The sequence below is a fragment of the Mustela nivalis genome (genome assembly GCF_964662115.1).
Source record: "Mustela nivalis genome assembly, chromosome: 11".
Lineage (NCBI taxonomy): Eukaryota > Metazoa > Chordata > Mammalia > Carnivora > Mustelidae > Mustela > Mustela nivalis.
In genome coordinates, this window is record NC_139030.1 from 65191829 (window position 1) to 65218550 (window position 26722).

A 26722-nucleotide genomic window follows, 5' to 3' on the forward strand; every position below is an offset into this window, starting at 1 on the left:
AGATTTAGAAGAATATAACTTATCTTTTTCAAAGTGTTTTCCTGAAAGGAAAAGAAGAAAATGAGGTAGTGGCTGAGGGATACGTGGATGAAGAGGGGATTCTTTTAAGATAGCAAAGACACCATGTATCTGCGTTGATGGGAAAATTCCACAGTGTGGAAGGAAAATCATCTCTTTCTGAGGCAGAAAGAGTGGCTGGAGTGATATCCTTGAGTAGGTGAAAGGGGAAGGGTTCTGGTACTTAATAGGAGGGGAAACTTTGCCACAAGTCCTGACAGTTTATCCATAAACAGGAGAAGAGACCACATATCCCACATGTAGGTAGGGAGATAAGGGTGTGTGTAGAATTCCTTTTCTGGTTGGTTCCATTTTCCAATAAAGCTCATAATTCTGTAAGATAGAAAGTTATGTCTTTTCATTACTGTAGAGTATTCCCTGTGAGTCTTCTGTGGCTTCTGTAGAGGGTGGTGCCTCTGTCTTTCAGCTGTGTATCTCCTACCTTTGGAGACCAAACTGATTATATTTGGTTTTTGAGGTTCTCAAATGTTGGTAAGCTACCTAGGAGTCTTTGAACTGTTCTGTATTCTACAGCTGTGTTGCCACAATAAATGGTGGGCACTGTGGATCAGGGTCAGAACTAGGATCGGTTTCTTGTTCTCCCTTTGGGCATGTTCCTGATAGGGGCTTTGGGGCGCTCATTAAAAGCTTCTGCTAGGACGCCTGGGTGGCTCAGTGGTTTAAGCCACTGCCTTCAGCTCAGGTCATGATCTCAGGATCCTAGGATCGAGCCCCACATCGGGCTCTCTGCTCAGCAGGGAGCCTGCTTCCCTCCGGCCTCCCGCCTGCCTCTCTGCCTACTTGTGATTTCTGTCTGTCAAATAAATAAATAAAATCTTAAAAAAAAAAAAAAAAAAGCTTCTGCTAAAGCTGGAATTGAAGGTGCACAGTGGGAGGGCTCTAGAAAGAAGAAGCGAGGTTGTCATCCTTCATCCAGCCTCCAGCCCTTTCCTCTCACTTCTGATGTACATTAGATACACACATGCTCACGCACAGCCACAGATCAAGCATACGACTGAGGATGCTTCTGGTTTGCTTTCTTTAACAGTGTGTTGGCAATTAGGCAGCTGGAGGCTAAGAGCTAAATGAGGGTTGTGGAGCAGCAAGTGTCTGGGACATGAGGCTCTGTCATTATCTGTGTGTGTCTTTTTCTCTTTGAGGGCGGGGACCAGGTCTTACTCTTTCTTGGACCTGTCCCAGAGCCAGTGCACAATTGATCCCCTATGGACATTTTTGAATGAATAAATGAATGGGAAGAGAAGTTAGCCTGGAAATTGATGCACTTGCTCTGCTGCTGTTATAAGCTACTAGGAGTATTTTGTTTGTAAAATGTCAAGCTGCCACTCTTCTAGAGAGAAAATTGATTGCGAAACCATGTCATAATATCCAGAATAGAGACGAGAGCAAAAATAACCCACAGCATTACTTTCTCATTTTATTTCACTCCTACAGGTAAAATACAAAGAAGACTATGAAAAGAATAAGGGAAAAGCAGATTATAATGTACTTCCTGCTTCAGAGAACCCACTGCTCCAGCAGCTGAAGGCGGCAGGAAATGCCCTGAGTGATGTAAGTACATTCTTGTCAAAAAGTGTTTTTTTTTAACCTTAGCTGCCAGAGAGATGAGATTTTGCTCCTATAATACATATATAACTAAATGACTAAGTGCATATATAACTTTGCACATACTTTAAGATTCTAGTGTCGCAGTTCCTCTGGAACCATTTACCCACAGGAAGACAGGAATGCCTCTGAGTATGATGTATGTCAGTTTTGGGGGGGGCCTATGGATTTAGCTCAGTGGGCAGAGAAATCCTTATTTGCTTATAGGCTCTGGTGCCTGAGCTTCCATATGGGCAAAGAGTACACTGTAGGAAATACATGTGATCTGACCCAGGCAGACGGAGACTTCGAAACGGGAGGAGAGTGAGAGATGAAGTTGTGCGTGTGCCCTGCCCTTGTGTTCATCAAGCGGGGCAAGGACAAATGTCCCGTGTCTCACCGCTTCTTCCCCTTACCTCCACCATTCTCTGTGCAGATCGTGTCCCTAGAAACAACCATTTGCAGACAGCATGACTTAAAAGATGGCTCCCTGAGCCTTCACAGGAGTTTCTCCATGTGGAATTAAGAGTCTGACCAATCCATTAGATTTAAAATTGATTGGATAAGTGAGAAATGGCATTAAGAGACTAGAAGCCTGAGACCATTTTGACTGTATATAAAGAGACTGAACATGTGATCAGTTGAGTTTTTCCCTTATAGTTACACTGTATTAAGCTTTCCCAGTATTTGAGAATTATACGGTTCTCTCTGCAGGTTAGTTTTCTTTGTCCCTCAAATTAAGTCAGCACCATAGAAATGTGTACATGCAATTGAGGAAGGGGGTGAATGGAGTTGGGGTAGCAGGTGAGAGTCAGTGTGTCTGTCCAAATAGCCCTGTTGGGAAATCAGTGCAAAGCAGGTCTCCTGTTTCCTAGATGAAGGTCATCTTTAGCAAACATCTAAAAGCCTGGATTCAAATCTCCTTTGCTGATAAAGAGAACAATATAAAAATTTGAAAACCAAATAGCACCATTTGCAGTCTCCAAACCCAACATGAGAAAGTGACAAGACCTACTTTCTCAGTTGCACCTTTAAAATCAATAGTTGTTTATTGTTATTGTTAGAGCTAAATTGACATCCTAGCGGAGAAGAAGAGTGAGTGGCTTTATCATCTGGGGTCTTGGGTACACTGTAATTTTAAGATCCACTATCTGTTTGCAGAAGGCTTTTCCCTTGGTGGAAGGAGGAAGAGAGTGCATGTACTTCTCAGCAGATACTCAACTTTTTTGTGAAGGTTTATTAAAAAAAAAATCACTTTTGGAGTGCCTGGGTGGCTCAGTGGGTTAAAGCCGCTGCCTTCGGCTCGGGTCATGATCCCAGGGTCCTGGGATCAAGCTCCGCATCGGGCTCTCTGCTCCGCGGGGAGCCTGCTTCCTCCTCTCTCTCTGCCTGCCTCTCTGCCTACTTGTGATTTCTCTCTCTCTGTCAAATAAATAAAATCTTAAAAAAAAAATCACTTTTGCTCAGAATATTCGTGTCTGTCGTGACACCATCAGTGAGGGAAGAGTGTGTGAGTTGGGGAAGGAAAGACCTAGCAGAACTGAAATACACACAACTCGCCACAACTAAGGTCTTGGTCTGAGGCCATGTATTAGTTTCTAGATCTTTTGGTGACTATTGAAAACCTAAGCTTTACAGTCATTGCTAATAGAAGAAACTTATCATTCACCACACCCCAATGTCTGATTGTCAATTTTTAAGACAGTTGACAGGCGATATATTTTTTTTCCCTTCTTCTTTTGTTGAGTGTTGGGAAATACAAGTGTTACAATCAGTGTGGGAGTGACAGGAATCTGCTTTAACTGATTATTTTTTTCTTTGACAGAAACTATACAAGGAGAACTATGAAAAGACAAAGGCAAAGAGCATAAATTACTGTGAAACCCCCAAATTTCAACTTGATACAGTTCTGCACAACTTCACTAGTGATGTAAGCAGTCCTGTGGTTACTACTTCTGTTAAGAAAAGATCCATTATTTCTCCCAATAAATACATGAAATGTATTTTGTCTTTCAGACTAAATACAAAGATTCCTACTTGAAGAATATTTTGGGACATTATGTTGGCAGCTTTGAGGATCCATACCATACGCACTGCATGAAAGTTTCAGCTCAAAACAGTGACGTAAGTGCTAAGACAATCAGGTAGCTTTCCAACACGTCCTTAGGGCATGAATAAATGGTTGCATCCTTGTATCTGATTTCTTTTCCTCCTAGAAAAACTACAAAGCAGAATATGAAGAAGACAGAGGCAAAGGCTTCTTCCCCCAGACTATAACTCAAGAATATGAAGCAATCAAGAAACTGGATCAGTGTAAAGATGTAAGTCTGTGATAGGAACTTGGAACGTCCTGCCGCCTGCGTCCTCTAGGGGTCAAGAAATTCCTACAGTGTTAAAACACTTCTCAAATAAACACGAGCAAGGAAATTGCAAGAAACAAAATTTATCTTGTAGTAGATGAACTGATTTCCCCTATTGTCATCCACACATTTCAAGAGGTAGTTCTAGTTCATTTCCCCAAAGGAGGGTTATCGGAAATCTGAAGAACGAGAAAGTTTCTTGTACAGATGTGAAAGTATCTGTCAAAAACAGGGCAGTCTAATCAGAAGAGAGCCATGGGTTTGATGAACTACAAGTTTCTTTTCCTTTGGGGAATGGATTCTCCTTGCTTGGCCTCTAGGCCAACTTGGATTTGACTGCTAAAATGATTCCTTTTTCCTCCACAGCATACCTACAAAGTCCATCCAGATAAGACAAAATTCACTCAAGTCACTGACTCTCCTGTTCTGGTGCAAGCCCAAGTCAATTCCAAACAACTGAGTGATGTAAGTTCCTTTAAATATGTAGGAAATCCAGTTGGGAGGGATAACCTATCATAACTCTGCAGATAAAATCCAGTGACTTGTCACATTTACCAAAAAAAGGCTAAGTATGTTTTAGCAAATTTAACTTGTCTATATTCGTAATCACCTAAAATATCTCCTTATTTTTTGCCTTGCATCTTCTTGTATGGGTATCAGTGATAGTTGGTTCTAGAAGGGGAACTGATGTACATTACTGCCCTGGAAAGAACATGAGTTCTTGAGTCAGACAAGACTGGGTAAAATTCCAGCTCTGTCTTTACAAACTGGCAGCACGGGCAAATTGTTGAACCTCTCTATGCCTCTTATTTCCCTTTTGTAATTTGTGGTTGCTTGGAAGAGTAAATGGCAGGAGGTATGAGCATAGGAAACACCCTGGCCCAGAGTGGATATTCAATACATGAGATGTCGCTGTCTCAAATACATTTTTGGGAAATTGAGTTTTTGAGATAAGTTTTATCACATGAGTTTTAAGTATGAACTTCCAAGCTTGTGTTGAACTAAACAAAACAGTGAAAGTAACCTCAGTTAATATATGACCAGAAATCAAGTCTTCACATAAGAGTCTTAACAACCATAATGTACATGTGGGGACATAACCAGGTTTGTTAGAACGTGTTCCCAGAAAGTGAGCTTTGACAATGGTAAGAGAGAAAGGGCTGTGAGTCTCAGAATCCCCTGATTCCCAGGGCCGATTGTGGTATGATTGGAGAGGGAGCGTATGTGAGACAGCCACCACCTTCCAGGACAGTCCTATGCCAGTGACAGATGTGATATCACCCGTGTTATCAATAACGCAGAGTGGCCCACCCTAGTTCTGAACTTGTGTCTCGATCTTAACAATGCTGTCAGTTATTTCAACAAAATGTATTTTACATTTTATTTTATGAAATGTACCACACAAGGTTTTTGTATTTGGGGACAGTTCTTCTTTAGAACTAATTGTCTCCTTTACTGTCTGTCTCTCTCCCTCTCTGTCTGTCTCTCTCACTTTCTGTCTCAGCTAAACTACAAAGCAAAGCATGAAAGTGAAAAGTTCAAGTGCCACATACCTCCAGATACTCCTGCCCTCCTCCAGCACAAGGTCAACGCCTATAACCTGAGTGATGTAAGTTCCCGTATCCTATGCCATGGGCTATCCTGACGACCTGTGCTTTTATTTCTGGATTGCTTCACTGAATAAACACGTCTGTGTTCATGATGGGAAGAACATTTAACCTGTGTATCACGTCCCTGTGCCTCTGCCCACGTATCTTTGAATTCACCTTGTAAATGTAGATAGCAATGTTGTAAGTAACTTCATACAATCAGACAGTCTTAGTATGGTTTTTTTTTTTAGTCTTAGTATGTTTTAACCAACCCTCCAAATGCCACCACTCATGTAGGTGTAACTGTGAATCATACTGTTAGAGATTTTAGCCATATATTCATTTATGCTATGCTATAATTAATTTTCACCCAGGGCCTGGTTTTTTAGATACAGTTTCATTTTATTTATTCCTCAGATGTGTAATGCCCCTTATTTCCCATAAATGGTGCTCATTTCTACATGTAAGAGAGCTTACACTAAGATATACAGGGTATTCAAAAGGCATTAAGGCCAAGTATCCATTGCTACCTTTCATTTTCAAAAATTAATTATACAGAAAAGTCAAATTCCCCTTGGAGAAGTAGGGTAGATCTCTGTTTCTTCCACAATTCTATAAATAAGTACTTAGGTTATCCAACATCAATGAGTATTGTAATGATTCAGGACCTTTCAGAGGACTTTGAGATCAAATGAAAGTTATATCTTTAGATCACAAAAAGTAAATTAACTATCGAACATTTGTGCCACTCTGTGAAGTACTCAGTGTTAGGAATCAGATATTAGTATGGTCGCTAAAATGAGGTTAATTTGATGAAGGATTCTAGTGAGGAGTAGAGAAACTTGAGCTTGGGAAGTTAGAAGCTTCAGCTTGAAGAGAAGTAACTAAAATATACACGATTTTCTGGACAATAGAAACGGTCCATTTATTTTGCATTAAGCCTGAGTATTGAGATGCTCATTAGTCTTTAAAGTGTGGTAAACATGCATATCATTTTTGCTGATTCCTTTGTTAAAATGTTTCTGTCCAGAATATCTACAAGCATGACTGGGAGAAGAGCAAAGCGAAGAAATTCGACATTAAAGTGGACGCCATTCCCCTGCTGGCAGCCAAGGCCAACAGCAAGATCGCCAGCGATGTGAGTGTGGTGGCCTGGGCGCCTGAGCAGGGGGCCCGCAGTGATGGTTCTGAGTGGGTGGGAACCAGCACGTGTGATGTCTTTACAGGTGATGTACAAGAAAGACTATGAGAAAAATAAAGGGAAAATGATTGGAGCCCTGAGCATCAATGATGATCCCAAGATGCTGCACTCTTTGAAGGCGGCCAAAAACCAGAGTGATGTGAGTGTCTTTGTAAATCACTCTTATTTTCAGATGTGGCTACACTTACTGTTTAATGCAACTTCAGATGGGACGTTAGCCTAAATGAAATCTCAGATTCAGGAGGACAAGTCAAACCCGAAATCCCATGGGGAAAAGATGATTAAGTTCCTCATTCTTAGGATGTGTCTGTACTTTGAGACATGAGTGAATATTGTAAATGTTTCCTTAATCTTTTTCATGCCTTCTGTTTCATTACGGAGAAAATATACTAGCAATAGCATTTTCTTCATTGCTTTTCCCAGAAATGAGCTGAATATCTCAGTATGTATAAATACATAGTCATTCCATGTCATGATCTGACTTCAGGTACTTTGCAAAAATATATATAGAAAAATGAAAGGCAAGAAGTGAGAAAATCAGGCAAAAGAACAATAAAGTAGGAAAACTAGATGAATCATAACCTCAAGAGCAAAATATTTTACTTTAAGTAGTCCATAAAATACTGATTTCATTTTAAAGACCTAAATATTAAAATTAAACTCTTTATAAAAATTACTTCTTTAACTCACAGCAGAAAAATACACCGTATTCTATATCATTTATGTTTGTCTTCACTGAGTATATTTTTGGATTTCTGTATGGGAGAATTAAGACTGTAGAAATACATGATACCTATAACAAAATGGAAAAACCACCTTATCGTGTATAATTACTTAGGAGGAAAAATATTAGCCAACTTCCAAATGTGTTGTAAAACACATTTTCATCAAGGGCTGAACTGAATACTTTTCTAGGACTGTGCCTTAATATCTAAGGTCCACCTTATATCTTTTACCTAATTTTGCACTATTTAAAAAATTCATTTTCTTTCAAACACATTCAAGTGGACAGAATTATTTTAAGACAAAAAATTGCTTAGCAGCGTTGGCACACTGTGGTATATTCTGACTGAGGGCTATTACAATAAATAACACAAGTATGTACGTGGTTATTAGCTGACTAGATTATTTTTTTAAAGATTTTACTAATTTATTTGAGAGAGAGAGACCACTAGCAGGCAGAGAGGCAGGCATAGAGAGAGTGGGGGGGAAGCAGGCTCCCTGCCGAGCAGAGAGCCCGATGCGGGGCTCGATCCCAGGACCCGAGATCATGACCTGAGCTGAAGGCAGAGGCTTAACCCACTGAGCCACCCAGGTTCCCCATCTGACCAGATTCTTCAAGACATGAAACTCCACCATATTCATTCTGCCTCTTTTGCCTTGTGGAAAGTAAATGCTGAAAAAAATATAAAATTTGCCTTTTTGGTTAAGTATACAATGAAGGGAAAGGCTTTTAAACCATGAGATACATTTTTCTTTGATTTTCTTCCTTCAACAGAGATTATACAAGGAAAACTATGAGAAGACAAAAGCAAAGAGCATGAACTACTGCGAGACCCCCAAATATCAACTTGACACTCTGTTGAAGAACTTCAGCGAGGTTTGGAAGGCTGTGGTTGCCCCTGGGCTTTGAGGGCTTTTCTACTGTTTGACAGATAACATACATGATTGACGTATCTGTCAATATGCTTTCTTTTTCAGGCTAAATACAAAGATGCATATGTACAGAATATTCTGGGACATTATATAGGCAGCTTTGAGGACCCATATCAAATTCACTGCATGAAAGTCTCAGCTCAAAACAGTGATGTAAGTTGAAGACCATTGTTCTGTCTCTCAGTGACATTATTTGGGGGCATTCACAATCCTCATCTATTTTTGCTCTTTCTCATTACAGAAAAATTACAAAGCAGAGTATGAAGAAGATAAAGGGAAATGCTATTTCCCTCAGACAATAACACAAGAATACGAAGCAATCAAGAAGCTAGACCAGTGTAAAGACGTGAGTCAGGGGCCCTGAGTTCTTGAAATGGGGTTTGGGATTCTTCTGCCATCTAGTGGTAATTTTAGCAGGAGTTTAACTACTAATATCGAGTGGTTAGCAGATGTTAAATTTTAAATTTTGGGTGAAATTGGGGAGCATAAAAATTGCTGTGAACAAACCTATTGGTTACAAAAGAATTTGTGGCGTTATTTATCTTCCGGTAGTAAAGTATAGATACATGGCTTGGTCTGGGGGAGGGAAGGCAAGATAGGGAAGTTTCTGAGAGGTCTGCGTTCATTTGTTTAATGAATTCACGGGAGGAGCCAGCTTGCGTTAGACACTGTCCTTGATGCGGGGAAAGAAGAGGGAACAAGGGGGGCTGCCTCTCGGAGAGCATGCATTTGAGAGGGAGAGACCAACAATAAACAGAGAACACATGCAGAGTGATGTTATAGAATTAAATACATTAGAATGATGCGGGAGAGGGAGACTGGGTGGGCACCATAGACTGGGTGCCCAAGAAGGGTCCAAGGCAGAAATGTGCAGCCACCGCAGTATCGAGGTGAGAGCAACTGGCAGAACGGCCTAAGGAGAGAACAAACTTGATACTTAAGGCATTGAAAATATGAGGGAGCTGAAGGGTACTAAGGGGGTTACAGTGGTAAGAGGCGACAGGGTAGGAGATGAAGGGAGGACAGAGATTCTGTAGGGTAGAGCTCATCAGCCAAGGCACAGTTTAGGTTGACTACCAGTCCCGTGGAGAGCCGTTGTAAGGCTTCAGCAGGAGCAAGATCAATCCGGTTGCTGAATTGCAGCAGGGAGACCAGTTTGGAGACAGCGTCAGGAGACGGAGATTGAGAGAGAGAAAGTGAGAATGTGTCAACCAAGTGTTCAGGAAATAAACTCTATTTTTTAATTAGATTTTATTCATGTATTTGAAAGAGAGAGAACCAGCAGGGGGAGGGGTGGAGGGAGAGGGAGAAGCAGACTCTCCTGCTGAGCAGGGAGCCCGACGTGGGTCTCAATCCCGGACCCTGGGATCATGATCTGAGCCGGAGGCAGATGCTTAACCAACTGAGCCACCCTGGCACCCTAATAAATTCTATTTTTAACTGGAGATTTTTTATAAGTTAGTGTGTATATGAACAAGAATATAAAGATATATTATGAAATTTCATGAAAGAATGTCTTTTCTAGCATACATACAAAGTTCATCCAGATAAGACCAAGTTCACAGCCGTCACTGATACTCCTGTGCTGCTGCAAGCCCAGCTCAACACGAAACAGCTTAGCGATGTAAGTACCTTGATTTGTGCAAGTGTGGACGACCTAGAATGCAGTGTTTATTTAAAATACAGGCATTTTCATGCTCAGTCTTCATAGGCTCATCTATCTACCCAACAATGTCATTTTTCAAGATTTGTTCATTACAATGCAAAGGAAGCTGCTAGATCGAATTGCAGCCTCAGGGAAAATGGTGCTAAACAATAATAAAAATAAATAATATTTCTTCAGTAAGTCACCAATTCTTAGTGGAGAATTTGCCCATTAGGGTCTGTCACATACCCAAAATAATGCATACTAAAACTTTATGGCACCTTAAAGACAATGAGTATCTTTGCGTAGGTAACAAGGGAAGTATTTCCCATTTTTTAGTTTGCCAAGGAAGACTTTACAAAAAGGCAAAGAGTGCAGAAACAAGAAAGACATCAGGCAGTGCGAAGAAAACTAATACAGGGTGATGATAGAGAATTCAGACAGACTGAAGTGAGAGGCAGTGAGTGGGTGGACCTTTCAAGTTGAGTGGTCAAGGAAGTTCTAATGCAGAACAACCCAGCCATGCAAAGATCGGGGAAGAGCAGCATTGCTTCTAGAACATTCACATTCATGCGGGTCACCCAGTGATTCACCCAGAGAATACAGATTCTCAGCTCATCAGTGATGCTGATGCTGCTATTCATCGACCACACTTTGAGTAGTAGGGTGCTAATGTAGCTAAGAGTAGCACAGCCTTCTCAAGAAGGAAAATACGTTGTATTCTACTCTAAAACGTGCTTTACTATCACAGTGAGCTCATTTGCAATTGGTAAAGAAGGAAATGGCATCAGTATAACCCAGGAGTCCCTATCAGTTCATTATGCAACTTTCCTAACTTATTAACAGTTCATGCCTCAAGAAAGAACAGCCAAACCCTAACATCACTGATGCACCTGAACTTGGCAAGCAGCAGAGGAATAGGGTGCTGTATGCAGTGTCTGGTCACCACACACTCTTCTTGTTGGTCATGATAGGGCATGGCTCTGGTTTGGAGGTGCTTAGTACAATCCTGTGTATTTGCCTTTTGCTCCAGAATTCAACAACCTCATTCTCTCTTTATACTCCCTTCCTTCCACCCACAACACCTTTTAAAAAATTTAAAGTGCTATGTTTTACATTTTTATTAAGCAGAATGTATGTATCTTTTAAACTGTGTCAGCATTTTAATTATTTATCATAGAATTTAATAGATTTTGAGTGTTCCTGTCCTGAAAGGACAGCCTAAAAGTTTAGATCCAACTGCGTTTCCGCACACATACACCATGATAGCATTTACAAAATGACACCTCAAGTTGGATCACACTCTGATCTCGAAGGTGGGAGTGAGGGTCAAAGCCCTGTACTGGACTTTGGACAGATAGCCTCTTTGAGACATGTTTCTAAAAAGGATAGAAATAACTTAGCCACTTATATACTCATGAGAAAATTCTGACAACAAACTGTCTATCTTCTGTTGTTTTCCAGCTGAATTACAAAGCAAAACATGAAAGTGAGAAATTCAAGTGCAATGTACCAGCAGATGCTCCACAGTTTATCCAACACAAAGTCAATGCCTATAACTTAAGTGATGTAAGTATCAAAGCCACAGAAATCTATCATTTTGTGCCCATGTAAATAGGAAATGTCATCGGTGTTTAAAAAGACCCCATTAGGAGTTATGTAACTAACCAGCTATGACAGTTGTGTCCAGAGTATCAGTGGAGCTTTTAAGGCCTAAATGCTGGGAAGGCTCTTACTTAGCCATCCTATTTCATTTTCCACAGTCTCTTTTACCATCAGAAATCTTCAGCTAATCTCTAGAGTTTTGCAAGGTCTCTTCTATAAATGTCATATTTCACCTTCTTCAGGTGATTCTCTTTTTACACTGCCCTTTATACATCAGTGTGGCAGAATCTTTTGAAAGCTCACAGGATATTAAAAAGGTGTTTAGGATTATATGGTGGTAGGTGGGAAGCTGGATGACAGATTAATGAATAATTATACTACCATTTGGTAAACTTACTATTTGTAGGTGAAGTAAGTCTACATATACAAATTTTCAGTCTGTTTCTTATTATACTGGATGAAGCTGTGTTGGCTGTTGTTCTTACAATTCTTTTCATGAAATTTCTGTCCAGAATGTCTACAAGCATGACTGGGAGAAGAGCAAAGCGAAGAAATTCGACATTAAAGTGGACGCCATTCCCCTGCTGGCAGCCAAGGCCAACAGCAAGATCGCCAGCGATGTGAGTGTGGCCTGGCTGCCCGGACAGGGGGCCCACGGTGACAGTTCTGGGTGGGTGGGATCTGGCATGTGTGATGTCTTTACAGGTGATGTACAAGAAAGACTATGAGAAAAATAAAGGGAAAATGATTGGAGCCCTGAGCATTAATGATGATCCCAAGATGCTGCACTCTTTGAAGGCGGCCAAAAACCAGAGTGAGGTGAGTGTCTTTGTAAACCTGTCTTGTTTTCAAGATGGTATCCCTGTTAATATGCCCAGGGGTGGTAGCAAGTAAAAGGATTCCATATCCATGGGCTCTGTCCTGTTCACAACAAACTGCTGGGGATAAACTTCAGAAGCAGAATGATTTTCCAAATTCTTGTACCCTTCAGTGTTTGAGGAGAGAAATTACTGATTTATAATTGATGTCCGTTTCACTTTAAAAAATGGATGTTTTAATATTTAATAGAATATTGGTTTTAATTCTCAAAACTTTTTGAAAACATCACTAGATATTTTCATATTTTCTTCTGATTGAAAAATAACCTTTAAAATGATGGCTTTAAAACTGAATTTATATTGGAAGAGAATCAAGAGTCACAGACAGAAATCTTATTGTTAACTGTCATTGTTCTTTATTGACTTTAGCAGTTGTACCAGCATAGGTTCAAGGAAAACACTGCCCTGATTATAGGGATTATAGGCCCCTTTGAGAATCTGATAAGACTTGGATCACTCATCTAGAAAAATGAACTTTTTCTTCATACCTTTTGTCTGAATTGCAGAGAATTTATAGATTCCTAAGGCTTATCTATGGGCCAACTCTCATCTTTAAGTTAAAATTCTTACTGCAGGGTAGAAAACACCAACTGCAAATTGTAGCATAGACTGTGTTTAAAGGATGTTCAGAGAATTCCTTAAGAGTGGAAAGACTGTTCAACATAGCTTGCAAATATTTTTTTCATAATTAAATAGAAGAATGTTTGTATTTTCAACCATGTGTTCATATAATTATCTATATATACTTCTTTAATTCATTTTGCATGTGCTATGTAGTTATATGGCAGTTTAAAACATCCTGTATTTAGTAATTTTCTCTGATAGCTTCACACTGAATTATGTCAGTATACAGTGCTCACATACATCGTATTTCTTACTATTTCCTTATCCCTTCTCAGTTCCAATGGTTATAGCTGTCTATTGACAGTACATGTATCTTTGTCTTTTGTTCTTTATCCCATCACAATACCATTAGAACACTAAGCGCATAGTAGTGTTTGGTAAATACTTGTTAATTGATTGATATTGGCAACCAAAAAAGCTAGTCAATGATGAATCATTTTCACATACTATCCAGGCTAAATGCTTAGCTGCAGATATGGAACATGCAAAGCTTTTAAAGAGAATCTTTTAAGGCCATTTGGACCTTTGACTGCATTTTATATACGTAGATGCATGTGTGAACTGATTAGGACAGGAACAAAAGAATCAAAACAATTTGGTCAAAAACATTTCCACACATCAATGTTGTTACAACATTGCTTTTTCAGTTTATTTATTTAAGATTTATTTTAGAGAAGGCAGAAAGAGAAAGCATGAATGGGAGGGGCAGAGGGATAAGAGAAAGGAATCTTAAGCAGACTCCACACTGAGTGTGGAGCCCAGTGTGGGGCTTGATCCCACAACCCCGAGATCATGACCTGCGCCAAAACCAAGAGTTGGACACTCAACCGACTGTACCACCCAGGTGCTCCTATAAGTTTCTTTCTTTCTTTCTCTCTTTTTGTTAAATGTTATGTACTTATTTGAGAGAGAGAGCAAGAGTGTGAGCAAGAGAGCACCAGTAGGGAGAGCTGCAGAGGAAGAGGGAGGAGTAGGGCCCCTGCTGAGCAGGGAGCCCGATGCAGGGCTCCATCCCAGGACCCTGGGATCATAACCTGAGCTGAAGGCAGACTCTTTTATTTTTTTTTTTTTAAGATTTCATTCATTCATTTGACAGACAGAGATCACAAGTAGGCAGAGAGGCTGGCAGAGAGAGAAGAGGAAGCAAGCTCCCTGCTGAGCAGAGAACCCGATGTGGGGCTCGATCCCAGGACCCTGAGATCATGACATGAGCTGAAGGCAGAGGCTTTAACCCACTAAGCCACCCAGGAGCCCCTGAAGGCAGACTTTTAACCGACTGAACCACCCAGGATCCCCCCAAGTTATTTCTAATAAAGACAAACTGTATTTTTTCAGTGTTCTAGCACTGTCCGAAAGTTTCCATATTTTATTTTCATAAACCAGAGTCTAGATTTTACAATTAAGTGATAAGTTTATTCAGTGAAAGTGACTGCCCACAAAAATATTTAGAAGGAAAATCACATTCCCTAAGCTAAACAATCATGTCATTTTCAAAAGGAATTGCTACAGAAGATTTATAAGGCGCATGGATCCTTGCTATCTTGGGTCAGTCTTTAATGCTTCTGTGATTATGTGGAGATATAACAAGTTTAGAATTTTCCTACAGGCACTGGGTCAGAATTTTTCTTTCCTGTTAAGGTAATTGGTGAGTGGGCATGATGAAGCTGGGGCCTTGACCTAATTAGCACCCTGTCTAACATTCCAGAAAACGAGCCAATGAAAGTACTTTCTGAGGCTCAGTCAAGACATTTGGTTTATGAGAACACTGTAATAAGTGCCAAGGTTACTTTCATGGCTCAGTTTCACAAACTTTTTCTCCTTTGAGGTCTTATTACTGCTGCAATCTGAAGCTTCTTTTAAATCGTTACCAAAATTAAACTTGGTATGAAAAAAACCTTGGGATTCTCAGTGGGGCTTATCTACTGTCAAAAGTAGAATAGCCAGGTTGGAAAAAAAAAAAAAATCAGTAACCATTTAAAGATGACATTAGGAAAGCCAAGTAGTCAAGAGGACAGCTTTATTCACAAAGTAGTCATTTTATAAAATCTGAAGTACGAAATGACCGTCATATAATTTTTATCATTAAAATTTTTATAATTGGAAAACAGATCAAGGATTAGATGACTTCAGTAAAAATAACGCTTGTTAATGGTCCTTGCAAAAACCTGTGTTAAAATAAAATATCTGTCAGGCACAGAAGCTGGCCCATTCCTGATGTCTGACAGTTGCTCTTTTATCTAAAAAGAGATTTGTTCAGATATGTCCACGTTTGACTTTTTTGGAGGGAAAGGGTTCAATAATGTGTAACATATGAACAAATTTTAGGAAAAAATAACTACTCAGCTATTGGAATGTGCTTCTGTAAATTGTGTTTGTTGTTTGTGAGAGACTACTGTGAGTGTCTGGAAATCCATTGAGGGTTTGTGGTAATAAATGGAAATTTCTTATTCACAGCGTGAATATCGTAAAGACTATGAAAAGTCAAAGACTATCTACACGGCCCCTCTTGATATGCTCCAAGTCACTCAAGCTAAGAAATCTCAGGAGATTGCTAGCGATGTGGACTATAAGCACATCTTGCACAATTACAGCTACCCTCCCGATAGCATTAATGTGGATCTCGCCAAGAAGGCTTATGCGCTGCAGAGTGATGTGAGTAATCGGATTTTCTCTATTCCCTTTTTCTAAGGCAGAAACGGAAATAATCTTTAAGTGGAGTGAGATTTTTTTGGCATTCCTCAGTATTGTCATTGTCTTCTGTATGGAGCAAGTATGTAATGGGAAATGACCCTTGTGGCTAGAGGAGCCTGTGCCCTTTAGAGTTAGAGAGACCTAGGTCTAGCATGAACTCATCACTCCGTCCCTTTGGGAAAGCTCTCAGCCTTGCTGAGTCTCAAGTCGTCCTTGTGAAATTGGAATAAAGTAAAAGAATTGTTTTGAGAATTTAAATGCATGCAAACACTTAGCTAAGTGTCAGGCCCCAGTGAATTCTCAGTAAACATTCACTGTTATTATCTTCATTATTATCACAATGATCTCATTCATTGTTCTCAATAACTTTTTACCTGGATAGCTATCTTGTCTGAAAATAAAGTATCTTCTATCATTTACAGCATCAATTTTCATAATCACTGAAGTTTTTATCTGCAAATGAAAACTTGTTTAGGCAAATTAATTTGAGCTACACAATTGAACATCTCATCCTAACAATTCTATTCTTTTAACGTAGTGACCACATAACATACGCATAACATAAAACTTGCCGTCTTTATCCTTTTTAAGTGTACAGTTCAGCAGCAGTTAATAATATTCACGTGGGTGTGCACCCAGTTCCCAAATCCTTTTCATCTTAGAAAACTGAAGCTATAGCAGATCAACAACTCTGTGCTTTTCCCCTCCTTCCAGCTCCTGGTAGACACTCTTCTATTTCCTGTTTCTATGAACTGGGCTACTCTACAGACCGCATATATGTAGAGTCATTCAGTCTTTGTCTTTTTATTACTGGCTTATTTCACTTAATGAAAATGTCCTTAGACTTCATGCGTATTGTAACGTGTGTCAGAATTTCCTTCCTTCTTGAGGCCGAATAATACTCCATTGTATGTGCATACCACATTTTGCTTATTCCTTCATCTGTCAGCAGATATTTGGGTTGCTTCTATCTCTTGGCTATTGTGAATAATGCTTCTGTGGACATAGGTGACCAATATCCCTTTGAGATCCTGCTCTGAATTGTTTTGAGTATATACTCTGAAGTGGAGTTGCTAGATCACATGGTAATTCTATTTTTAATTTTTTGAGGAACCATCCTCCTCTTTCTACAGCAACTCTACCATTTTAAATTCCCATCATTAACAATCTTATTTTATGCATTATTATTTCTTTAATTTTGCTATGTTTCTTTCTCCCAAGTAAATTGTAAACTTCTCAAAGGCAGGAACCCAATAATTTCTTGATTTTTCATTCCAATTAAAAGACCCACACTAACGAACAATGATTTGGGTGCCTGGGTGGCTCAGTGGGTTAAGCCGCTGCCTTTGGCTCAGGTCATGATCTCAGGGTCCTGGGATCAAGTCCCGCATCTGGCTCTCTGCTCGGCAGGGAGCCTGCTTCCTCCTCTCTCTCTCTCTCTCTGCCTGCCTTTCTGCCTGCTTGTGATCTCTCTCTGTCAAATAAATAAATAAAATCTTAAAAAAAAAAAAAGAACAATGATTTGAATTTTATATCTAGAATTTAAGTTTTAGGTACTATCCATAGCCAGACAATAAGAGTAGCCTATTTTATTTATCTATTTATTTATCTATTTTTTAGAGACAAGAGTTGGGGTATGTGGGGGGGGCAGAGGGAGAAGAAGAGAGAGGATCCCAGTACAAAGCCTGATTCAGGGCTCAATCCCACAACCATGAGATCGTGACCTGAGCTGAAACCATGAGTTAGACACTTAACCAACTGAGTCACCCAGGCACCCCAAGAGTAGCCTATTACTTTGATGGCATTAAGTATGTCTCCAAAATAGGAAAAATTCCAAATGATAATGGCTTTCCATAGCAAATTATATGAGCGCAACCATTTTATTTATTTATTTATTAAAGATTCTATTTATTTATTTGACAGATCACAAATAGGCAGAGAGGTAGGCGGGGAGGGGGGAAGCAGGCTCCCTGCTGAGCAGAGAGCCAGATGTGAGGCTCGATCCCAGGACCCTGAGACCACGACCCAAGCCTAAGGCAGAGGCTTAACCCACTGAGCCACCCAGGTCCCCCTGAGTGCAACCATTTTAAAGTGGATCATTAGCCAGTGTAGAAACACTCCTAAGCTAACTGTTACACATGAAGGGCAGTGTGTGCAAACATATAGTGCAAAACTTACTTTCAAGTCTTATCAGAAAATGAGCAAAATTATCTGTCTTCAGTGTGGCCATCAGTCCTAATTTGACCAAAGAAACAAAATACTTGGAGTTCCAGGGAGCAGACATCTCACATTTGATTATCTAAATATAACTATTTTATTTATTCTTTGAAGTGTAGCTTTAAATATAGCACTTGTCCAGCCTGGAATTAGAGTTCCACATACTTCCCTTCAGTTAGAAATAAAGATGAAATAGAATATAGACCAGCTAGAAGAACAGTAATAACCTAAGGGCTGTTAAAGTCTCTCACCAAGGAAATACTTAAAATAACCTTCATATGGGGCATCTTCTGCATGGCTCAGTTAGTTCCACGTCCCACTCTTGGTTTTGGCTCAGATCATGATCTCAGGGTCTGAGAGAGAGCCCCACGCTGGGCTCCATGCTCAGCCCGGAGTCTGCTTGGGATTCTTTTTCTCCCTCCCTCTCTGTCCCTCACCCCCACTCTCGGCTTGCACTCTGTCTCTCTCAAATAACTAAGTAATATCTTTAAAAAAGAAATAACCTTAATGTATGAAGTAAGGAAGCTGGTCAGGAATCTTAACATCATTTGGGGTAAATTGTTAATGATTTTGTGAATAAGGATGATGCTGAGCAGAGAACTGTAACCTTTCTCTTGGTGTTTTAGGTCGAGTACAAAGCTGACTACAACAGCTGGATGAAAGGTTGTGGCTGGGTACCTTTTGGGTCCTTAGAGATGGAAAAGGTGAAGAGAGCTTCAGACATCCTGAATGAGGTAAAGCCATCCCGTGTGCCACAGAGAGAGTTGGAATGTGATGTGTTAAAGCCCCAAACCATAGAAGTGCCTCCTTTTACTGCTTCATTCTCTAGCAGTGTGGCTGAGAAAAAAGCACTTACCACAGGCATGAATTATCCAGGTAGATAAGCTTTACATTAGCAAAATCACTGATGTTAACCATTCATGAAAAAAATATTTTAGGGCACCTGGGTGGCTCAGTGGGTTAAGCCGCTGCCTTCGGCTCAGGTCATGATCTCAGGGTCCTGGGATCGAGTCCCGCATCGGGCTCTCTGCTCAGCAGGGAGCCTGCTTCCTCCTCTCTCTGTGCCTGCCTCTCTGCCTGCTTGTCATCTCTCTCTGTCAAATAAATAAATAAAATCTTTTAAAAAAATATTTTAAACAACTTTTTCATGTTTTAATTTGCATACCACAAATTTCATGTATTTTAAGTGTACACCTTAGCAAGTTTTAATACATTCACATAGTTGTACAGTCATCACCATGATTGAATCTTAAAATGCTGCTAGTATATCAAAGTTTTCTTGGAAAATTCCTGCTCCCATCTCCAATGCCAGGCAACCAGAGATCTGCTTTCTCTCTCTATAGTTGTACTTTTCTAGAACTTTCTTTTGCATCGGACTTCTGTCATTTATCACCATGTTTCTGAGGCGCATCTATGTATCTGCCTATGTCTGCAATTCATTCCTCGTTATTGCTGAGTTAGTGTTCCTTTGTAGCTGTATTGCATTTTGGCTGTCCAGTTGGTGAACACACAGATTCTTTACACTTTCTGGTTTTATGAATAATGCATATAATGAATATTACAGAAATTTTCCTTAAAGTATTTTACCCTGTGTCCTATTCTGGATGACCTTGAAGTAGTCTATAAGTTATTATTATTAAGTCTGAGGAAAAGGAGTGATGACTTTGCACTCTTTACGTAGCCAGGTTCTGTCCCTTTTTCAACAGTGGAACATTCCCACTGCTGTCAGGTGAACCCATCATCAAGGAGGTCAGCCTGTATAAAGAAGGGACAGAGGTGCTGTGTGAAGGTTGTCTTCACACTCAAGTTTCTGTTGTTCTGTGCTTGTCCTTGCTTTTGGTGAGCAACATTTTATCCCAGAGGTTTTTCATGAAAGTTCTTCTGGGTTGGTGGTTTTCAAAAGTCTGAAGCTGAGTGATGCTTCTTCATACACAGAGCGGGATGTATAACATGCACAAAGCAAGAAGACTGGAAAAAGAAGTAGATGGAGAAAGATCTAGAAATGTAGCTAGAAGTTTCCAGCTTCCTATTGGAACACCTTCCATTGTCCTCTCTTCTGTAGCTCCTCAGTGCTTTAGTGATGACCTGTGTACTGACCACACAGAGGCTATAGAACAAGAGTCCTCCCTTTCTTATGGGAACCCCTAGCTATTGCCCTAATTCCTCGATCCCTCCTCCCTCAACCAGAGAGCCTCTTTCAGTTCGAGCAACAGCCACCTGAAAGCCTGTTAGTGTCACGCAAAAGACACTCCAAATATCCTCCCATGCCTTTCTGGTAACCCTTTAGTAAACCTTGTGTTGTTTCTGGGTTCTGTTTAGCAGAGAGTACCCTCTTTTGTTTCACAAGCAAGGAATTGTCTGGTTCCTGCAAGTTGTATTGGTCTGTTCTGTCCCAGACCATCCAAAATTAAGCCAATTTTTTAAACACCGGCTTTTATATTGTATTCATCTTTTCCCCCAAGCCAGCCAAGAACCGAGTATTTTTATATTTTAAAATCCAGAAAAATCCTTGTCCCTCCAAAATAAATTTCAAGGATTTTTATGTATTAGCCTTCATGAAAGTAATATTCTTGTTTCTCTTGTTTTAATTCACCAAACAGAAAAAATACCGCCAACATCCGGACACTCTGAAGTTTACCTCAATTGAAGATGCCCCGATCATAGTGCAGTCGAAAATCAACCAAGCCCAGAGAAGTGACGTAAGTATTCACTCTATCTGTATTTTAATACATTTGACTCATACCAGTATGTCTGTATTCTAAACATGCTGATTACCTGCAGTTCTTACGCACTCTGAAGAGACCCAGTTACATGAGCAACTGTGTACCTCTCCCAGCGGCTCTTTAGTAAGCACACTTCATTCCAGTCTTTTGAGTATTATGTATGCTGTGCTGACTGTCCTTTCAGCCATCTAATGTCACTTCCCAAAGAGAAGGTCAGGGGCTTCTCCTGATGACAAGAAACACTACAAGCCCATTTCTAGGAAAGACCAGGAAAATGAATACTGACAACACACCTTACAGAGGAGTTACACTGTAAGAGCTAAGACATGAATCACGTAGATTAAAATCCACCCTAGGGTCCTATCTGTCACCCACAGGTGGTTTGCGTCCCACCTGATCAGCCTTCTCTGTGCTCAGAAAAGTGTCTGCAGGTTAACATCTTTATCAGGTCATCTCCCTGGGCTAACTTCTGTGAGGTGCTCTTACTGGAGTTCCGAGCTTCCTAGCACAAACTGAGGGACCTTGGCCAAAGCTGAACTGGCACAAGGTTAAGATCCTGAGCATTGCATATGAGACCTTGAAGGCCTACAGATCTTTGCAGGTGAATGTGGGAATGACCCAGAGAACGTCTTTCATGAAAAGCACCGTTGTGCCATGTGATCTGTTCCGAGATTATTTTCCTGTGTCCTTCAACCCTTTCCCCTACTTGTTGGTTCATGCATTTCTTTTCATCTTTCAGGTTGCCTACAAAGCCAAAGGAGAAGAAATTCTTCACAAATACAGCCTGCCAGCGGACCTGCCCCAGTTCATCCAGGCTAAAGTTAATGCCTACAATATCAGTGAGGTGTGCCCATGAGCTCGGCTACTGATTGTGCATGAAGCCCTTTCCAAATGGGCCTCGGTTACATTCAGATGACTTTTTTCTTTCAGAATATGTACAAAACAGACTTGAAAGATTTGAGCAAGAAGGGATATGACCTGAGATCAGACGCAATTCCCATCAGAGCTGCCAAAGCTGCCAGGCAGGCGGCAAGTGACGTAAGTCCTTCTGATGGTTGCCGGTGTGTAACTAGAACATGTGGGCAGGGGTAGACCTGTTGTCCAGAAGTCATCACATCTGCTGTCCCCAGCTGGAAGTGAGTCCTGCTGAAAACTATTTAGAAAGGAAAATTCCCTAACCAGATCTAAATTTTCCCGGGGTTAAGGATTTGTGTAACCTTTACTGACCTCATTCTATTGAGGTGCCCAAACTTAAAGGTCTCCTCCGTATTTCTGCACAAATTCACATTATTCCCTTTGTAGAAATAAACAAATCACTCACTCTTTAAGTCTTAATAGACTCCTGCTAGTAAGATCCAAACTTGCTTAATTTATATGAATTGCCTCTTTCCCCTTATTATTATTATTATTATTTTTTTTACTTCATTGCTTCCAGAGATGGATGAATTGGCCCTAAGGTTCATAGCAGTTGTTAGGTTCCATGAAAGTTAGAAATTTTGTCTGTCCAAACTAGTTACTTTCCTCTCTGAGATTCAAATCAAATTGACTCAAACCCCCACCTGTTGACCTCAAGGAAGTGGGATACCCTCCCCCCTGCTTGTTGCAGATATTCTAAGGTTTATTGTCTTTCCATCACCTCTGGCTCCTGGTTTGCCCACCGTGATTTTGCTCTAGCTCACCTGAACTCTCATGCCCTGGACCCCCTTGTTTTTCTGGTCCACACGATCCAGAGATGGACACAACCCTGTCTTTTGGTTCCCCTAATCCCAAACACAACTTCATTGATTGTTTGAAGTGAAGTTGACATTGCACTGATGTAAATAAATTACAACTGAATTATAAAAGCCCTACCATCCAAAATTCCTTACCCATTCCCTTTCTCTGTGGGTGCTATCCTCCAGCTCCTCCCCACCCCTACACACACACAAACCTTCCTTCACATCTCTGCTTTTCAGTTTCCCATGCTTCTTCCCAGATCTCCCAAGCAAGGTCAGTTCTTTTCACTTTATTACTCAGAACCAATTCACGTTTACATAAACTGGCTCTGGGTCTCCCTTTGAATATCCAAAGACTCATTAACATTCTACCACCACTCACCTAGGCAGCTATTTGGGGTCTCCTGTAGCAGCACAATATAACTAATAAAGATTGCAGAATATTCATCTTTTCATTTGTCTCTACAAGGAACTTAACTTTACCTTGTCACAGACTCGATTTTTGGCCGTGCTCCTACCCCGACCTCTCTCAGGTGGCCAAAGCAGTGACAGCCAATCAGATGGGCTCTCTGTAACATTTTAATTTTACCAGGCTGCATTTCAGACTGTATACAAATGAATATCTAATTGTTTGGTTATTAAAGTAATTTCTGGGAAGCTCAGTGTTTTAGGTCATAGCCTCATTGTTTGGTAAAATCTTCATAACTACATTTTAAGATCTGCCCACTTTTGTTTCCCATAGGTTCAGTACAAAAAAGATTACGAAAAAGCCAAAGGGAAAATGGTTGGCTTCCTGAGTCTCCAAGATGATCCTAAACTGGTTCACTCTATGAATGTGGCTAAGCTACAATCAGATCGGGAGTATAAAAAAGACTATGAAAAGACAAAAACAAAATACAACACACCCCATGATATGTTCAACGTTGTCGCAGCCAAGAAAGCACAGGATGTTGTCAGCAATGTCAACTATAAGCATCAGCTCCATCATTACACCTATCTGCCTGATGCCATGGACCTGGAGTTGTCTAAAAATATGATGCACATACAGAGTGATGTAAGTGACACGTACTCCCCAAGACAATCCCTACTTCAGGGTCAGAACCTACGTGAGAACTCACTGCTGGAGGCACTTACTCCTCTTTTGTCCCTTTGCTGTAGAACGCCTATAAGGAAGACTACAACACCTGGATGAAAGGCATAGGCTGGATACCTATTGGCAGTCTGGAGGCAGAAAAAGTTAAGAAAGCGGGTGATGCCCTGAATGAAAAGAAGTACAGGCAACACCCAGACACTCTCAAATTTACCAGCATCGTGGACTCCCCAGTGATGGTCCAGGCAAAACAGAACACAAAGCAAGTTAGTGATGTAAGTACAAGGGGGGGGGGGCGAAGAATGGAGGGAGGCTTTAATGAAATAAATAGCAGCTCAAAATTTTTATTCTTCTGAGCCATTAATTTTCCTTTTACTTTATTTAATTGAAAATAATAATTTTTTTAGTTATATATATTTATATTTACTTGTTATTTTAATAATACAATAAATACAATTATTTTTAGCTTGGGGGCCCCTGAGTGGCTCAGTTGGTTAAGTGTCTGACTCTTGATCTCATCTCAAGTCTTAATCTCAGAGTTGTGAGTTTCGAGCCCTATATTGGATTCCATGCTGGGTGTGGAGCTTGCTTCAAAACAAAGCAAAACAATACACAGACCACAACAATTATTTTCAGTTTGCACACTCCCATTTTCTTTTTCTTTTATCTTGCTTTTATCTTTATTTTCATTTTTAAGATGTCTTCCTTTTTAGCTGCCTTTGAAATACTCTGTTGTTGGATAAACTTGTGATGTTTATCCATTTTCATACTACACATGTGCGTGCACATGCAAAATTTAGCCTTAAGTTCCAGACACTTTTTTTTTTTAAAAGATTTTATTTATTTATTTGACAGAGATCATAAGTAGGCAGAGGGGCAGGCGGTGCGGGGGTGGTGGGGGAAGCAGGCTCCCTGCTGAGCAGAACCTGCTGTGGGCTCCATCCCAGCACTCTGAGATCATGACCTGAGCTGAAGGGAGAGACTTTAACCCACTGAGCCACCCAGGCACCCCAAATTCCAGACACTTTAAAGTAGCAAATTTATCACACTCACTTCTATATTAAGTTGCTTATATTTGCTTTTCATATATAAAATACTAATACTGGGAAATAATTCACATGAATATGTGGTTTTACTTCTCAAAACTCATCATACATCAATTATTATAGAAGCTTTTAAAAATTTAAGTCTTGGAGATTTGTATGTTTTTTGCCTGCTTGTCCAAGAACGATGTATATGACCTGGCTAAAGTCAGATCAAAGGAAAGTTTAGTGTATAGAAGAATTGAAGGGACATCAAAAGCATTCATTTATTAATTCATTGAATGAATGTTTTTGAACACCTTCCCTGTGCCCGGCATTGTATCATATTCTGATGGTATAAAGATGATGTAGGCGGGGATTAGTGAGTTGTAGGATACAACAAGGTTATAAGAGTATGAAACAAAAGCATGGATAGAACTAGAACATTGCCAGACCAAGAGGTGAATGCTACAAGAGAGGTATGTGCCAAGTACAAGCCAAGTACACACGCCAGGGCTTCCCAGGCAAATAGGCCAGGGTACATTCTTGGCATGAAAAAAACATAATGACTGACAAGAGGTAGTGAATGGAAAGACAACGAAAGGCTTGGGATTGTTACCTGATCATTGAGGGTCTTGGGTGCCCACTTGTACTTTGGAGTTTGTGGGCTAGGTAATGGGAGGTATTGAAGATTTTGATCCATGGAGTTGAATTATCGGGTCTGTGTTCTAAAAGACAGCTCTGACAAGGAGTACTGAGACTGCATTGGTGAGGGGAGAGATTGGGCCTAAGAAGATAGATTAAAAGCTGCTACAGAAATCCAGCAGAAGCCTCATTTGGAGCTCAACTGAGTCAGTAGCAATGGCAAAGGAGATGTGTAGAAGGTAGACTGGATGAGATTCTGTGAATGCTTAGCTAGGGTTTCTAATGGCAGTGAGGAAGTAAAGATAGCTCTTGGGTGCCCAGAAGAAATTTTTTTAGTATTGGAGGATTCAAATAGATATCAGCCTCCTTAGACTTTGTGATACAGACATAGCAGTTTATGTATGATAGCCCACATAAACGTGCCTGAGGGCTTCCATGGTCAACGATAGTCGAGACATTGGAAAGCTACTTGTGATTCCAGTTGTATTGTTGACTTTAGAAATTAAGCAGTTTCTTTCTTTTCTATTACCAAGAGAAGGATACAATACAAGTTCTATATCATGCACCTAGATGTCTTTCTGACATCTGTAAAAGGATAGGGTCAATATGAAATGGTAAACCTTTTATGTACATTAGGTTTACATATAAGGGTCTTCGTATTATGAGGAGATTATTATATGATTTTACTCTTATAATTATAACTGGAAAGTTTTTAGCAGAAGTGAAAGACTCGTTCTAAATGCCATTTTCTGGGAATCAAAAACCAAAAACAAGACTTTAAGAACTGTTGACTCTACTAGCAAAGACTGGATTTTGCTGGCTTTGGTGAATTCTGTTTATTCAAGTTAGGGTTGTATATTTGAACTTATTTTCCATTCATCTCTAGCAGTCAAAGTTCTCTGTTTTCTATTTTTCTCTCTGTTTTAATACAGAGTTTTAGATCTTTCTAAAGATAACAAAATGCTTGAGTTCTTTAAAAATGGGAAAATACCTTTGGTGGTTTTTAAAAAAATATTTATTTGACAGAGAGAGAGTGAGCAAGAGCACTTGAACACAAAAAGGGGGAGGGGCAGAGGGAGAGGGAGAAGTAGGCTGCCCCACTGAACAGGGAACCCAATGCACGGCTCGATCCCAGGACCCTGGGATCATGACCTGAGCCAAAGGCAGACATTTAACTGCTGATCCACCCTGGCACCCCTGTTTGGATTATTCTTAACAATAGAAATACTGGGGGAGAGGTCGAAGAGGTTGCTGCCTGTATTCTCCTCAAGGATTTTGATGGATTCCTTTCGCACATTGAGGTCCTTCATCCATTTTGAGTCTATTTTTGTGTGTGGTGTAAGGAAATGGTCCAATTTCATTTTTCTGCATGTGGCTGTCCAATTTTCCCAGCACCATTTAT

At 40.2% G+C, this 26722-nt stretch overlaps 1 protein-coding gene and 1 long non-coding RNA gene across 2 annotated transcripts in view; one reads left to right on the forward strand and one right to left on the reverse strand.

The window, feature by feature from the left end:
- LOC309843934 overlaps positions 1–26722 on the reverse strand; it is a 1014078-nt gene that overhangs the window by 535089 nt on the left and 452267 nt on the right. The window lies entirely within an intron of this gene.
- The window catches only part of NEB (nebulin), a gene marked incomplete at its 5' end in the record, with an annotated part of 202237 nt that overhangs the window by 15511 nt on the left and 160004 nt on the right, over positions 1–26722 (forward strand). The window contains 22 exons of the mRNA XM_082688978.1: positions 1510–1626; positions 3485–3589; positions 3676–3783; positions 3876–3980; positions 4386–4484; positions 5524–5628; positions 6639–6746; positions 6835–6948; positions 8308–8409; positions 8511–8618; positions 8707–8811; positions 9991–10089; positions 11575–11679; positions 12228–12335; positions 12421–12534; positions 15672–15869; positions 18752–18859; positions 20726–20824; positions 21588–21692; positions 21779–21886; positions 23306–23617; positions 23722–23928. Coding sequence (XP_082545104.1) covers positions 1510–1626; positions 3485–3589; positions 3676–3783; positions 3876–3980; positions 4386–4484; positions 5524–5628; positions 6639–6746; positions 6835–6948; positions 8308–8409; positions 8511–8618; positions 8707–8811; positions 9991–10089; positions 11575–11679; positions 12228–12335; positions 12421–12534; positions 15672–15869; positions 18752–18859; positions 20726–20824; positions 21588–21692; positions 21779–21886; positions 23306–23617; positions 23722–23928 — 2739 coding nt within the window. The remainder of the gene's footprint in view (positions 1–1509; positions 1627–3484; positions 3590–3675; positions 3784–3875; positions 3981–4385; positions 4485–5523; positions 5629–6638; positions 6747–6834; positions 6949–8307; positions 8410–8510; positions 8619–8706; positions 8812–9990; positions 10090–11574; positions 11680–12227; positions 12336–12420; positions 12535–15671; positions 15870–18751; positions 18860–20725; positions 20825–21587; positions 21693–21778; positions 21887–23305; positions 23618–23721; positions 23929–26722) is intronic.